General features: G+C 54.1%; 1 protein-coding gene across 1 annotated transcript; it reads right to left on the reverse strand.

Annotated features, from left to right (window-relative positions):
• Positions 1 to 1,424: 1,424 nt before the first annotated feature.
• Positions 1,425 to 12,256, reverse strand: CLDN7 (claudin 7). The gene is made up of 4 exons (XM_006112122.3): positions 11,778 to 12,256; positions 4,161 to 4,325; positions 3,628 to 3,712; positions 1,425 to 3,072 (listed from the first exon to the last, which is right to left on the reverse strand). Exons 1-4 carry the CDS (start codon positions 11,998 to 12,000, stop codon positions 2,907 to 2,909), a joined length of 639 nt encoding a protein of 212 aa, XP_006112184.2. The 5' UTR covers positions 12,001 to 12,256; the 3' UTR covers positions 1,425 to 2,906.
• Between the last annotated feature and the right edge of the window lie 2,440 nt (positions 12,257 to 14,696).

Below are 14,696 nucleotides of genomic sequence, written 5' to 3' on the forward strand. Positions count from 1 at the left end.
GCTCATTGGCTGCGACTACACTGGCATGATTTTGCACAAATACTTTTAACGGAAAAGTGTTTCTGTTAAAAGTATTTGCACAAGAGAGCATCTACACTGGCATGTGCTTTTACGCAAAAGATGTGCTTTTGCGCAAACGCATCCGTGCCAGTGTAGACGCTCTGTTGCACAAGAAAGCTCCGATGGCCATTTTAGCCATCAGGCTTTCTTGTGCAAGAAAGTAACGTTGCCTGTCTACACTGGCCTCTTGCGCAAGTAAGAGGGCTTATCCCTGAGCGGGAGCGTCAGTGTATTTGTGCAAGAAGCACTGATTTTGTACATTACAACATCAGTGTTCTTGCACAAATACTCGCGGCCAGTGTAGAGAGGTGGCAAGATCTTGCCAATGTAGACACAGCCATTGTGTTCTCTGGGGCTTCTTCCATTCCTCCCCTACACCTGCACTGACTCTGGATACCTCTATTTCAGGGTCTCCTGTCCCCCTTATCCTTCTGGGCTGTCACCTTATTGGGGTGTGTAGGGAGGGTAGCTGCAGATATGCCAGCCAGCGTCTCCTGCCCCTGGCCACAAGTTCTCTTGGCTCCAGCTGATCACCATGGAACTCCATGAACCATCTGGCTCACTAAGAGGCTTGTGTGTCTGAAGAAAGGCCTGGTGCAGGGAGGAGAGCTGCCTCTTCTGCTCTCAGCTGCTGCCCCCCCTCTCTCCAGACAGAGACAGGGTCAGTTTTGTTCTGCCCCTAGAAATTCAGAGTGAAATGGACACACATAGGCCAGCACCGAGGGAGGAGGAGCACAGAGGGAAGTAGTAGTATGGGGAGGCAGCCTGCAGGAGGGGGACAGGAGCAGTCCGAGACCAAAGCTCCCCTTTATTACATTTTTTAATACTTTTTCACTGTGGCTGTAGCTCATTTCATGGCTTTGCTGCACAACCTGCACTTGTGAGTTATCCTCACTCACTGGGAGAGGATTCCTTCCCTTTTTGTCACTGTGAACACAACTTGCACTCCCAGCCCAGTGCCCCCAAAACCAGTCCCCTAAATCTGGCCTGGGAGTGGGGGAGGAGAGAGATGTGGGAACTGGATGAAGGAAACATTGGGCAGGGTGGTGAAGAGGCTGGGAGAGTATGCGGGATCCCCTGAAATAAAGGGTGGATGGGAGAGGGAGTAAGCTTGGGGGGCGGGGCTTGATGCTGAGATGCAGCCACCTCTGGGGTGAGGTGGCTGGCAACACAGGGACCCCTCACCAAGTGCACGGTCTGGAAAGACTGAGAGCCACTGAATCAGGTCTCTGAAACAGACAACTCCTCTCCTGCAAAGGGCAGTGTGTGCACACTCTGATCTCCCCTCTAGGGGAACCCCATCCCAACCCCCAGGGGTCACCCCAAAGACAGATCTCTCCAGTAGGGGGCAGTACCCATACACATTTCCAAAACACACCATTCCTTTATTTCTGTACAAAAGAAGGGGAGGATCCACACAAATCCCAGACATACACAGACAATTCATTAAAAACCCCTAACAAGCAGAAGCACTTTTAAATAAAGGCACTGGCCATTTTCTGTGAACCCTACCTCCCCTCTAGCCATGGTCCTCCTCCCACTCCCCAAAAAACCCTTTTCACCACAGTGATTGGGGGATTTTAATGACAGAGTGTAAGATTTATGGGAGGGGTCCCCTCTTGAAAGAGAGCGGGGCAATTCTATGGGGCTGCTAATAAGATGAGGTTCATCCTGGCTACTGAAAAACCTCCATGCTGGTTTCTCCAACGTATGGTAAAATGGTCACCCATTAATAGGCCATCAGAAAATCTCCCAGGCTGTGTCTACACTGGCATGAATTTCCAGAAATGCTTAAAACAGAATACTATTCCGTTTTCAGCTTTTCCGGAAAAGGAGCGTCTACATTGGCAGGCTGCTTTTCCGGAAAAGCCCTTTTTCCGGAAAAGCGTCTGTGGCCAATGTAGACGCGCTTTTCCGGAAAAGAGCCCCGATCGCCATTTTCGCAATCGGGTCTTTTTTCCGGAAAAGACTACTGGACTGTCTACACTGGCCCTTTTCCGGAACAGTGTTCCGGAACAAGGACTTATGCCCAAGCGGGAGCAGAATAGTTTTTCCAGAATAGCGGCTGATTTTGTACAGTAGAGCATCATTGCTTTTCCGGAAATTCAAGGGCCAGTGTAGACAGCTCGCAGCTTATTCCAGAAAAGCGGCTGATTTTCCGGAATAAGTGGCCCAGTGTAGACACAGCCCCAGTGTCTAAGGGGATGTAGGTTCAAAAATTGTGGGCCTTTTGCTACAATACACTCTGGCTATGTCTACACAGCAGGTTACTTCAGAATAACTGATGATATTCTGAAATAACAAAGTCCGCGTCTACACAATAAGCAGTTAATTTGACATAATGTCCAGCCGGAGGGCTTCTTACTCCAACTCCTGTAACCCTCATTTTATGAGGAGTAAGGGAAGTCAGGAAAAGAGTGCGCAATCTCAAAATAACTGCTATGTAGACAGTGTCAAAGTTGAAATAAGCTATTTCTCCTTAAGCTATGCATGGACATGCCCTTCCAAAATAAATGCACCGGGGGTAGATCCTATTTTGAGATGCTCTTAAAATCCCAATCCAAAGACACACCAAACAAAATTTAGGGGGACATCCTTATTCAGTTCTCCCTTCCCCAAGTACACAGCCCCCCCACTTTGCACTCCCAAAATGTGGGAAGGTAAAAAACAATCTCACTGGGCAAGAAAGCTGTTAAAAACATCTGTACAGAGTTTAGGGGTACCCCTATATTCCTAGCTTGGGAGACCCCCTCATCCCATAATGCAAGGAGTTAACATGTCCTGGGCTCCAGGACATAGAAGGCAGAAAGGAATGTGGGGCCAACAGCTGGCTTCAGATCAGGGTGCTAGACGTATTCCTTGTTTGTAGGGGTCCGAGAGGTTGCTTTGCTCTTGGGGTACTGCTTGTTGTACCCTGATTTCGCGGGGCAGGAACAGGAGAGCAGGCCCCCACCCAGCAGCACCAGGGCAGATCCAGCCCAGCCAATAAAGATCGCAGATCCAAATTCATACCTGCAAAACAGAGTTGGGGAGTAGACTGATCAGTTGTAGGCCTGCCCCTTTCCCACATAGCCCCACCCTGTTCTGTAAAGCCCCACCTCTTTCCACTTAGCCATCCCCCTTACCCCTCTAATCAGGAAACCTTAAAGACAGGCTTCTCTGGGGTGGGGGGCAGCTGTTTACACAGAGATCCCTCGCTTGGTACTGATATGCAGCTACTTGGCGGGGGGAGGGCGCTACTTAACAACTACACAGCAAAACCACATAGGAACTTGGGACCAGAGGATGAGGAATATCCCAAAGTATCCAGTAAAAACTACAGAAGGACTGAGCCTGGGAATTCCATATGCCATCCCTGGAGACTTCCCTGAATACTGGGGCACATACCAGGAAGCAGGGACATGGTGGGGTGGGAGGTCTGAGTTCAATGATCTGGCTTGATTTACCCCAGTAGCCTTACAGCCCACTGGAGCCAGCCCTGCTGCCAGGGGAGAATGCCCCCTGCTGAGCCCCTACCCCACCATACCCTCTAGGCAGGGGCCTTCTCCCACATGTGGCCCAACTCACTTGGTGTTTATAGGCACCGTGATGTCATAGAAATCTCGGACGATCTGGTTTCCGTACCAGGAACAGGCGATCAGCGCCGCTAAACCTGGGCAGGAGAGAAACAGGCTTCCAAATGCCACCCAGCTCCGTATTCAGTGGTCCCAACCTTTTTGTGTGGCAGGCGCCGCACCGATGGGTTATGTCATCCTGCTGCGTCGGCCGGCCGGCCCTGTGCCAACTGTGCCTGCGCCAGACCCGCCCACCACGGCCATTTCGACGCTCCGGACCAGCCGCCCTGCTCCTCCGGCTTCCCCGCTATGCTCCCCAGCAGGTTCTCCTGCTGCCGGTGCTGCCTCACGTCCCGTCACATGAGTTCGGCCCTGCAGTGTGTGCAGCCCGTCCTCCCCCGGCCATCCCACATCGCAAACCCATGGGCACCGCATTGGGGACCACTGATATAGATCATGAATTACCCAGGTCTTAGCTAGCAGCTACAGGAACGGGAGGAGGACCCTAGAACAAGCTGCCCACACCCAGTCCCTTCCCCGACTTACCTCCCACCACAAAGATGATCCCTCCGGTCATGGCGATGCGTGCCTTTTGGACCTTGTTGTCTCCCCCACAGCGGGTGCATTTCATGCCCATAGTGGCAACGCCCATGCCAACAATGCACAGCACAATGGAGACAACCATGAGCGCCCGTGTGGCCTGGAGAGCAGCTGTAGCAGGGAGAAAAACTGGGTCAGCAGCAGCGTTCCCTGTAAGCTGGGGGCTTGGGTGGCCACCAGGGAGAGATTCCAGTGCCACCCAGCTGGTTAGCGCAGCACCCACCAGTGGTGTAGCCAGAAGGGCCCATTTGGGTGGGCCCTGACTTCAGGTGGGTGAGCAAAACGGGGGGGAGGGAGAGGCAGAGGCAGAGGAAGTGGGTAAGGAGCGATGAGGAATTCAAAGCCCTGCTCCCTGTCCAGAGTGCGGGGCTGAGTGGGGCAAACCCAGCCCCTTTCCCTGGCTAGTTCACTGGGCAAGCTGGAGAGTGGGGGGCCTACGTGAAAAGTGAGTGGGCCTTGGCCTACTCAAACAAACCTGTGACTATGACCCTGGGACCCACAGGTAGAGTTTTGTTTCTAGTGGTGGTGCACACCCGCACATGCATTGCAGCATATAAAATTTATTGGCCACATAGATGGAAAACGTTAGAGGGAACATTGGTCAGGGTACTGGGTCTTCCCCCTAGTGTTGAGTGAAACCCAGGAGTCCTGGCTCTCAGTCCCCCTCTCCCTCGCCATCCTCTGCTCTAACTTACCTGCCCCTACTCCCCTCCCAGAACCAGGGAGAGAACCCAGGAATCCTGGCTCCAAGCCCCCCCCCCCCCGCCCTTACCAGTAGACCCCACTCTCCTCCTATCCCCAGCTCTGCAGCCCTGGAATCAGTAATGGATTATAAAATAGAAAAAAAGCATAGGCATAAATGGCCAGTTTTCCCACTGGCAAGAGGTCACTAGAGGGGTTCTCTGGGGACTACACTGGCACTAGGGCTGTGTAACATGTTCATCCACTACCTGCTCAGAGGAACGTGCCGAGGTGGCAAAGTTTAAAGACACAAAATTACTCAGGCTAGTTAAAGACACTAATTACTCAGCTCGCAACAGCCTGAAGCAAAGAGAAAGGCTCTCACAAAACCAGGTGAGTGGCCCACAAAATGGTGGAGGCAATCCAGCACCAGCCCATGCAAAATCGTGCATATTAGACAACATAATCCCAACAAAGACATAGAAAGGCAGGGCTAATTTAGCTGTGTCTGCCCAGGAAAGATCTCTGCATTCACTGTGGATGGTTCTCTGCAAACATCCACTCAATGTGCAGCAGCAGTGAAAAAAGGGTTGGGAGCCATTAAGGAACAAAGGGTATGTCTACACTACCACCCTAGTTCGAACCAGGGTGGTTAATATAGTCAAGCGAAGTTGCAAATGAAACCCGGGATTTAAATATCCCGGGCTTCATTTGCATCTTGCCAGGTGCCGCTATTTTTAAATCCCCGGTAGTTTGGACTCCGTGCCCGCGGCTACACGCGGCACGGAGTAGGTAGTTCGAATTAGGCTTTCTAATTTGAACTATCATTACTCCTCGTGGTCCTGCTTTGGGCAGAGGGTTGGCCTCGATGGCCTCTCCAGGTCTCTTCCAGTCCTATGCTTCTATGGTGTGCCAGGAAAACAGAATGTGCCTGCCGTGGGACTGCTTCTCAAAACCACACAGAAAAAAGATGGAATCACCAAAGCAAGTACAGTCCTCAAAACTGACATAACTGAGCAAATGTTGAAAGACTGAACCAAGATGAGCGAGAAAAATAGGATGATCCTGGAATATGATTGCTTCCCAATAAACCTTCCAGAAAAGAGATAAAATGGAGAAATGTGACGTAGTGCTTTATTTTGGCATAGCTAAATCAATGCTTAAGGTTAGACAACTAGAAAATGTTATTGGAAACCAAACTGACTATAACACTTTTTTATTAAAACACATCTAATGATATCAGTTTATAGGGATGAAGAAAAAACACATGATGGAATTCCCATTTAAAAAAAATACTAAAATTCACTTCATAAAAATAATATTGTATTTTTCAAAAAATACAATCATTTTAATGAAGTGTGTACATTTTCCTTTTATTTAAAAATACTTGATTTAAGGACCCAAGCAATGCTCATAGCCTCTATATAAATCTGTGGTACATCCATACTTTAAATAAATGGGTAGTTCTGGTTTCTCCAGCTCCCAAAAGTTATGTTAGAATTGGAAAAGGTACAGAAAAGGGCAAAAGAAATTACTAGGGCGATGGAGTGGCTGCTGTATGAGGAAAGATTACAGGCAGTCCCCGACTTACGCAGATCCGACTTACGTCGGATCCGCAGTTACGAACGGGGCTGCCCCAGAGTACACGGACTGCGGGACCTCGCGGTCCTGCCGCCCGTGTACTCTGGGGCTTTGCTCTGCATCTCCCTGGTCTGCAGACCAGGAAGACGCAGAGCAAAGCCGCGGAGGGGCTCAGGCAGCAGGGCAGCACCGCTGCCCGAGGCCCCCCCCTCCCCCGCGCGGCTTTGCAAAGCCACGGGGAAGCCGGTGGCGGGGCAGCCCAGGCGCGCCTGGGGTGCTTCGCTGCCCGAGCCCCCCCCCCCCCCCCGCGGCTTTGCAAAGCCGCGGGGGGGTGCTCGGGCAGCGAGGCAGCCCAGGCGCGCCTGGACTGCTCCGCTGCCGGCTTCCCCGTGCTTTGCAAAGCCGCGGGGGGGCTCGGGCAGCGAGGCACCCCAGGTGCGCCTGGACTGCTCCGCTGCCGGCTTCCCCGTGCTTTGCAAAGCCGCGGGGGGGCTCGGGCAGCGAGGCACCCCAGGTGCGCCTGGACTGCTCCGCTGCCGGCTTCCTGGAGGCTTTGCAAAGTGGCGGGGGGGCTCGGGCAGCAGGGCACCCCAGGCGCGCCTGGGCTGCTCCGCTGCCGGCTTCCCCGAGGCTTTGCAAAGCCGCGGGGGAAGCCGGCAGCGGGACAGCCCAGACGCCCCACGGCTGTCCCGCTGCCAGCGTCCTCAGAGGCTTTGCTCCCTGTCTCCCTGGTCTGCTGGTCTCCAGCAGACCAGGGAGACGGGGAGCAAAGCCGCGGAGGACCCAGGCGGCGGGACCGCGGTGCATCTCGGTCCGCCGCCCGTGTCTTCCTGGTCTGCTGGGGTGGGGGGGGGCGCAGCTAGTACGCTCCCCTCCCCCCCCCAGCAGACTAGGCTTTTCTCCGGACGCCTGTGGCAGAGCAGCTGGGGTGCTGCCGGTTGGTCCCACAGCGCCGCTCTGGGCGCTACTGGTCCAACCCAGCAGCACCCCAGCTGCTCTGCCCCTGATTTAGCCGCTGCTGAAACTGACCAGCGCTGACTATAGGAAGCCCGAGGCAGAGTTGCTCTGCCCCGGGCTTCCTGGAATCAGCTGCTGATCAGTTTCAGCAGCAGCTGACTTGGGGACGCTTGGGGTTCTTAAATTGATTCTGTATGTAAGTCAGAACTGGCGGTCAGTTTCAGCAGCGGCTGAATCTGGACGCCAGTTCCAACTTACATACAGATTCAACTTAAGAACAAACCTACAGTCCCTATCTTGTACGTAACCCGGGGACTGCCTGTAATTAAAACCAGGACTTCTCAGCTCGGAAAATAGATGGCTCAGTGGGAATATGATAGAGTTAGAAAGAAAGTGACTAATGAGTTTTTTACGTTTTCATGTAACACAAGAACAAGGAGTGACCTGATGAAATGAACAGGCAGCAGGTTAAAAACATACCAAGAGTGGTATTTCTTCACCCAATGCACAGCCAACCTGTGGAACTCCTCACCAGGGAACATGGGGGAAGGCCAAAAGTATAACTGGGTTCTACACAGAACTGGAGAAGTCCAGAAGACAGGCCCAACAATGGCCCTTAGCCAAGATGGCCAGCGATGTAACCCCATGCTGTGGGAGTTCTTGGTACTCAGAGCCAGATACGGGGAGTGGATGCCAGGGGAGGAATCACTTGAGAACTGGCCTGTTCTGTTCATTCCCTCTGATGCACCTGGTATCGGCCACTGTCAGAAGACAGATACTGGACTAGATGGACCATTCGTCTGACCTAGACTGGCCATTTTTGTGAATCCTGTCTCCCAGTCCCCCTGCTGTAACTCACCAGCCCCACTCCTGTCCCAGAGGCCAGGGAGGGGGGGGGGGCGGAGGCAAGTGACCAAGCCATCTAGAGGCAGGCAGGCCTCCTGTACTCCAGGTATTGAGGGGTTAAATTCACTGTGGTTTTATTGCTGCCTTCTCTTAGGAAGGTGGGTTAGACTTTGTAACCTGCATTATATGCATTCAGAGTCAAAGCTGGGGAAGGAACCCTGAAGTCCTGGTGCCCCAGTCCTCCCAGGTCTAACCACTAGATCCTATTCCCTTCCCAGAGCCAGAGAGAGAACCCAGGAATCCTGGATCCCAACCTTCCCCCCCGCCCCCGCTCTAACCACTGGACCCCACTCTCTCTATAAACCTAGATGACATTGCAAATAATTTGCCAACTGTAATTTCCTACAGCTAGAGAGCTCGGAGTTCATTACAACCTGGGTAACTAGCCTTTCATTCCATCTCATGTAAATTTGCCTTGGAGGAAAATCTAAGATTAGATTAAATTGAGTGCTGGGGGAGGAGGGGCCTGGGAGACAGGATTCCTGGGTTCTCTCCCTGGTTCCAGGAGGGGAGGGAGGTTTAGTAATGGGTGAGAGCAACTGGGGGCAGGACTCCTAAGCTGTACCCCTCCCTCTCACTCCCTCAGCTATAAAAACATAGGGTGAGTAGATCAGACAGAACGGTTAAATCCTCTTTCTCCCTTGTGTCTCATCACCTAGCTACGGTGAGGCGGGGGAAGGAGGAGAGAAGGGGACTTTGCCCCCATAGTGCCCAGGGGCAGGAATTTAAAAACAAACACCCTAGCTCCTGCTTCCTGCCAGCCACTGATTCCCCTCTTTCCCCCACCCCAGCCCAGCGTGACTCAGAACCAGTCAGATCTCAATTCCCCCTCCCTGCCCAGCCTCACTTTTCAAGGCCCCTCCCTGGAGACAGGTGTAAATGGCCAGAAGGCCGCAAAAGCCAGGGAGTTTCAGTGAAACTGACAGATTTCTCTGAGAGGGGAGTGGTGTATAGTAGTTAGAGCAGGTGCCCAGACTCCTGGGTTCTTTCCTCATGGGTGTGGGCTAGGAGCTAGGACTCCAGGTTTCTCTCCCCGGCTCTGGGAGAGGAAGGGGGATGGTGAGTTAGAGGGCAGGGAGCCAGGACACCTTAGTTCTGTCCCTGGCTCTGTGAGGGATATGGGGGTAGTGGTTAGAGTAAAGGAGGCTAGAGCCAGAACTCTTGAGTTCTCTCCCCTGCTCTGGAAGGGGGCTGACCCTCAGTTTCAATAAACACCCTGAAGCTCTAGTCTAGGTAGAGGAGAAGACTGAAAACTTGGGTGTGGTGTTTACCTTCCAACCATTACTTCCCTGAGGGAGCCTGCTCCCATGTCAGCAACCCCTCCCCCCTCTCATCACCATGCTCTGTGCCCCAGGACACAGCTATGCCACCAATCTCCCTCCTCTCCATCTCCTGCAGCCCCAGCCCCATGGAGCAATTGACACAAGCAGATAGCCAGCCCCCACTGTCCTCTCAGAACCAGGACTCCTGGCTCCCAGCCCCCCTGCTCTAACCCATCAGCCCCCACTGCCCTCCCAGAACCAGGGAGAGAACCCAAGAGATGATTTAACATTTCCCGGAGGAGGAGTGGTGAAGGGATGGGGCCGTAGGCTCCCATCTGGCAGGGCTCTGGCCCTGTGACCTCTGTGGTTGTGATTAAGTCTCCTATCTTGACCTCAATGAAGGGAGTTTGTTTTCCCAAATAAAACAGCTCGATAAGATTAATGCAGCTGGATTGTAACTGAGAACTGTTTATAAACTGCCTGCCCAGAGCCAGGGAAAGAACCCAGAAATCCTGGCTCCCAGCCCTCCTGCTCTAACCCACCAGCCCCCACTTCCCAGAGCCAGAGAGAGAACCCAGGACAGAGCCTTGCGAGGACACATTTGTATCCCACTCCGCATCCATATCCACAAAAATGATTTGTGGGTGCAGATATCCAAAGATTTGCTGGGCTCCTAGAGTCCTGGCTCCCAGTCCTCTCCTGCTCTGGCCCACCAGCACCTGTGACCCTCCCGCAGCCAGGCAGAGAACCCAGCTGTCCTGCCACAGTCCTGGGACAACCACAACCTCCCCCCCCCCTTACCCTTTGTGTTCCCCTTGTCACCTCCCAGGCTCCCCTGTGGTCTGAAAAGTCATTTTGGCTTCTGTGATTCAGTTTTTCTTGAAAGTTGGAGGGGAGAGAAAAAAGGAGGAGGGGTGAATGGGAGTGGGGACCCCCCCAGCACTGTTTTCCCTGTTGGGCTGGGACTTTGATCCCCGGAAATTCACCCAGAGGAAGAGGGCAGGGCCTCCACACACACACCATAGAGGTGCAAGCAGAGTCCACCTGCGTGCGGAGGGTGGAGGCCCAGGAGAGGGGGAAGGGGGTAGCTCCATTCATGCCGCCCTTTGTCCCAGGTTTGAGCCGCAGGGCGCGGCCCCGGGACTGACCTAACCGGTTCCAGGCCGGGGAGAGATAGACAGAAGTGAAACAGGGGAAGGAAAGGAAAAGAGAAGGGGGAACTCTACAAAGGCATGAAATATGGGGGAGGGGAATTTAATAGCCACTAGGGAGGGGGGGTCCGTTAATTCACGCCTCGCTAAGGGAAGGGGGGTGTCCAAGGGATCAATAAGTTCCCCCATCCTGTGCCCCTCAATACATTTCCTTTAAATAAGGAGGGGCTCGTCCATTAAAGAAGGATTTATGAGGCCACTAGATAAGGATGCCAGGACCAGTCCCCCCCCCCACACACACACATTTAAAACTCCACCTCCTCTAATCCACCGGTCCCTTCTGCCCCCCTAGAGCCTGGAAGAGAACCCAGGAGTCCTGGCTTCCAGCTCCCCCCTCTACCCACCCACTAGCCTCCACACCCCTCCCAGAGCCGGGGGAGACTTTCCGTAAGATGAGAGTTCCCTGTCCGCGGCCCCACATTTAAGGAACTTTAACGGCTTATTAACCGGGGGATAGCGGGGGGAACCATCCCCCCAAAATATGCCCACACCAAAATTAACACCCATCCACCCGCCTGGGGGTTTGTTGCCCCGGAGACACAGCAAAACCCGGAACCTGCGCCTGGGGGGGGGGGAGGGAAGCAGAGGGGCGCGCGTGGGGGGGAAGGGATTCCCGCAGAAGGGGAGCAGAAGGAGCGTGCGTAGAGCGGGGAATCCTCAGAACTGGGACTAGGGGGAGCGGGTCAGGGAAGCCCGGGGACAAAGGCGGGGAGACCTGGTCTGGGCTGTTTATAAAGGCGCGCTGGGTTGACCCGCGCCACTTGGGCAAATATTGACTCAGAGAAGAGGGGGAGCGGGCTGGAAAGGGGGGGCCTCCCCAGGAACTGGGCAGAGAGGGGTTCTGTGATTTCAGTGGCGTGTCCCCCCCAGCATGTGCAGTGGATTTTACCTCCTAACTCACCCAGGTCCCCCCTGCCCCGCCCCTCCCCCGCCCTCCAGGTCTCCCCCACGTCCCCTCCACTCACAGTTGAGGTTCAGGATGGAGTCGTACGCTTTGCACTGGATCTGTCCCGTACTCTGCCAGGCGCAAGACATCCACAGCCCCTGGTACATGGCCACGGCCGTGATGATGTTGTCCCCCGCGTACGAGGACATGCGCCACTGGGGCAGGATGGTGGCCGCCACCAGCGCCACCCAGCCCAGTACGGCCAGCACGAAACCCAGCAGCTGCAGCCCGGAGTTGGCCATGGCCGCCGCCCACGCGAAACGAAAAACACGCGCGGATCCCAGACACTCGTGGATCTGGAGAGGCGCGAGCCAATCAAAGCACCCCGAAATCTAGTGGGGACGGCGGAACGCGCGACCACAACAAACACGCGTGGAATCCGGAGGGGGCGCCACCCGAACAGAACAAAGACGGGGGTCCCTAGAGACAGCGCTGCGTCCCGCCAGCTACAATCCTCTTTCTGGCCGCCTACCTGGCCAGGTGAGCGGCTCACCTGTATTTATGCCCTGGGCGGGATGGGGGAGGGGACAGGCCAGAGGGGAGGGGACAAGCCTGAGGCGGGGAGGGGTAAGTATCAATGACATCACCCCGGGGCCATGGGGACGGAAGGAGAGTCATTAGAGGGCGGTGAAACCGGGGCAGGGCAGGTTCCGGCTGGGGGGGGCAGTTCCCCTCCACCTGTCTGAGCAGAACTCCCCTCCCCCACTGCCCCCGATTTGAGCAGATTCCTCGCCCCTTCCTAGCACCTCTCCTCCAGGCTCTTCCTCAATTCCAGTCTCCCTCCCCCCTGACTCAGTTTCCCCACCTGCACAATTGGCATAGTAATATCGATTGGCTGGAGGGGGCGTGTCTGATTGGGTATCTGGGCAGCGCCTGGCACAACGGGGGGCGATCTTGGTCAAAGAGAGGTCTGTGCAGCGTCCGGCAGGATGGGAGACCCCAGTTTTCTTTGGAGGGGTTCTGTGTGGCACCTGGCACGCCGGGCCCTGACCTCGGTTTGGGGGGTCTGTAAGGAACCTGGCGCTGTGTGAGCCCCACGCTGGGCCGGTGACCTATTTGCGTGCCGGGAATGGGATGCTGGGGTGGTTGATACCCGTCTAGCCGCGCCCCATAACGGTGCAGCTGGGAAAGGGCTGAGACTGGCAGCAGCAGGTGCCTGAGTGGAGGGCGGGGGGAGCTGCCAGGGGGCAGGGGGAAGGCCAGGGGGCGTTGGAGGAAGGTGGGGGGAGGGCGTTTCACACTCCGCATGACTCACCATCGGAAGTGAAATAGAAACTCTATTCACCGGCTCCCGTGTCACGAGCGCCAGAGCCCTGCCCATCTCCTCACGTCCTGCTGCATGGGATCCCCCTGCTCTGCCCCACATCCAGCCCTATGGGATCCCCCTGCTCTGCCCCACATCCTGCCCCACAGGATCCCTCCTCCCCACATCCTTTCCCATAAGTTCCCCCTGCTCTGCCCCACATCATGCCCCATGGGATTACCCTGCTCTGCCTCAAATCCATCACCATGGTATCCCCTCACTGCCTTCCCCTCTGACCTACACCTAGCCCCATCCCTCCTCCCTGTCCCATGGGATTGTCCCAGTGCCTTACCTACCCCATAGGATCCCTCCCTGGCACCCTCCACTTCACAACACCCGCAACACACTCCTCCCCTTTTCCCCACACCCTCCTCATTGCCCTGGTCCCACAGATATTGGGAGCAGCTGAGTCAGGGAGGCAGGTGAAATCCCTCCCCCACCCCATCTTGGGGAATGCAGAAAGCTGGGGGAGGGGTTATTGTGTATGTTGTGAGGGGAGGCTGTGGGGCTTCATGTTTTGGTGTTGTGAGACTGCTTGCTTTTGTGTGTATGTGTGTCCTGTCTCTTTTGTATACGTGTGTGAATATTTGGGGTGTATGCGTTGTCTGTGTGTGGGGTGTATATGTCTGTTGTGTATGTGTGTGCATGTGTTGTGTGCGTGGGATGTGATGGAGGAGGAGTGCTGGCCAGCAATCAGGGTATGTCTACACTACCACCCTAGTTTGAACTAGGGTGGTAATGTAGACAACCGGAGTTGCAAATGAAGCCCGGGATTTGAATTTCCCGGGCTTCATTTGCATAAAGCCGAGCACCGCCATTTTTAAATGTCCGCTAGTGCGCACTAGCAGACATTTAAAAATGGTGGTGCCCGGCTTTATGCAAATGAAGCCCGGGAAATTCAAATCCCGGGCTTCATTTGCAACTCCGGTTGCCTACATTACCACCCTAGTTCAAACTAGGGTGGTAGTGTAGACATACCCTCAGTGACTAAAGGGTTAAACATTGGTAGCCAGCAAGGGTGTTGGCAGGGGGCCAGAAGAGCCAATGGGATACAGTGCTAAAATCTGAATTGCTTATATAGATACCTTGCCTGCTCTCTTTGTAAGAAAATTCTAAGGACTGGCGGGAGCAGATGTAGTAATCACAATTACCATGCCTATAAAAAATATTGAACATGGGAATGAACTGGGCTTAAAGTACGGATCAGCACAGATTGTGAGTAAAGGATTAGTTGCAACCAGGTTATTTTTCTTTATTTTGCTGTTTGGTAAAACTTCTCTGTGTAAAATCCATGTGCTTCCCCCCTCAGCTGCCACGCCCACATTCACTATTTAAGTTGTGCCCAGAGGTAGCTTTTTTTTTCTTTTGTGTTTTAATCTGCTCTTAGTTGTTCTGTAACTCCTAGCAACCAAGTATGCTTTGTCAAGTATGTCTTTTTGGTTTTGTTAATAAAATCACCTTTTTTAAGATGATTTGATTCTTGTGTCCCAGAAGGAAACAGATCGGTGTCATAGACTCATAGAACCATAGAGCTGGAAGAGACCTCAGAAGGTCAAGTCCAGTCCCTTGCTCTAGGCAGAACCAATCCCAACTAAATCATCCCAGCCAGGGCTTTGTCAAGCCGAGACTTAAACA

Source organism: Pelodiscus sinensis, chromosome 24, assembly GCF_049634645.1.
Source record: "Pelodiscus sinensis isolate JC-2024 chromosome 24, ASM4963464v1, whole genome shotgun sequence".
NCBI classification, from domain to species: domain Eukaryota; kingdom Metazoa; phylum Chordata; order Testudines; family Trionychidae; genus Pelodiscus; species Pelodiscus sinensis.

Coding starts and splice junctions, on each gene's coding strand:
- CLDN7 (XM_006112122.3), bottom strand. CDS start 12,000: ATGGCCAACTCCGGGCTGCAGCTGCTGGGTTTCGTGCTGGCCGTACTG. Junction 4,326..11,777: donor CTCCATCCTGAACCTCAACT/GTGAGTGGAGGG, acceptor TCCCTGCTACAG/CTGCTCTCCAGGCCACACGG. Junction 3,713..4,160: donor GATCATCTTTGTGGTGGGAG/GTAAGTCGGGGA, acceptor TCTCCTGCCCAG/GTTTAGCGGCGCTGATCGCC.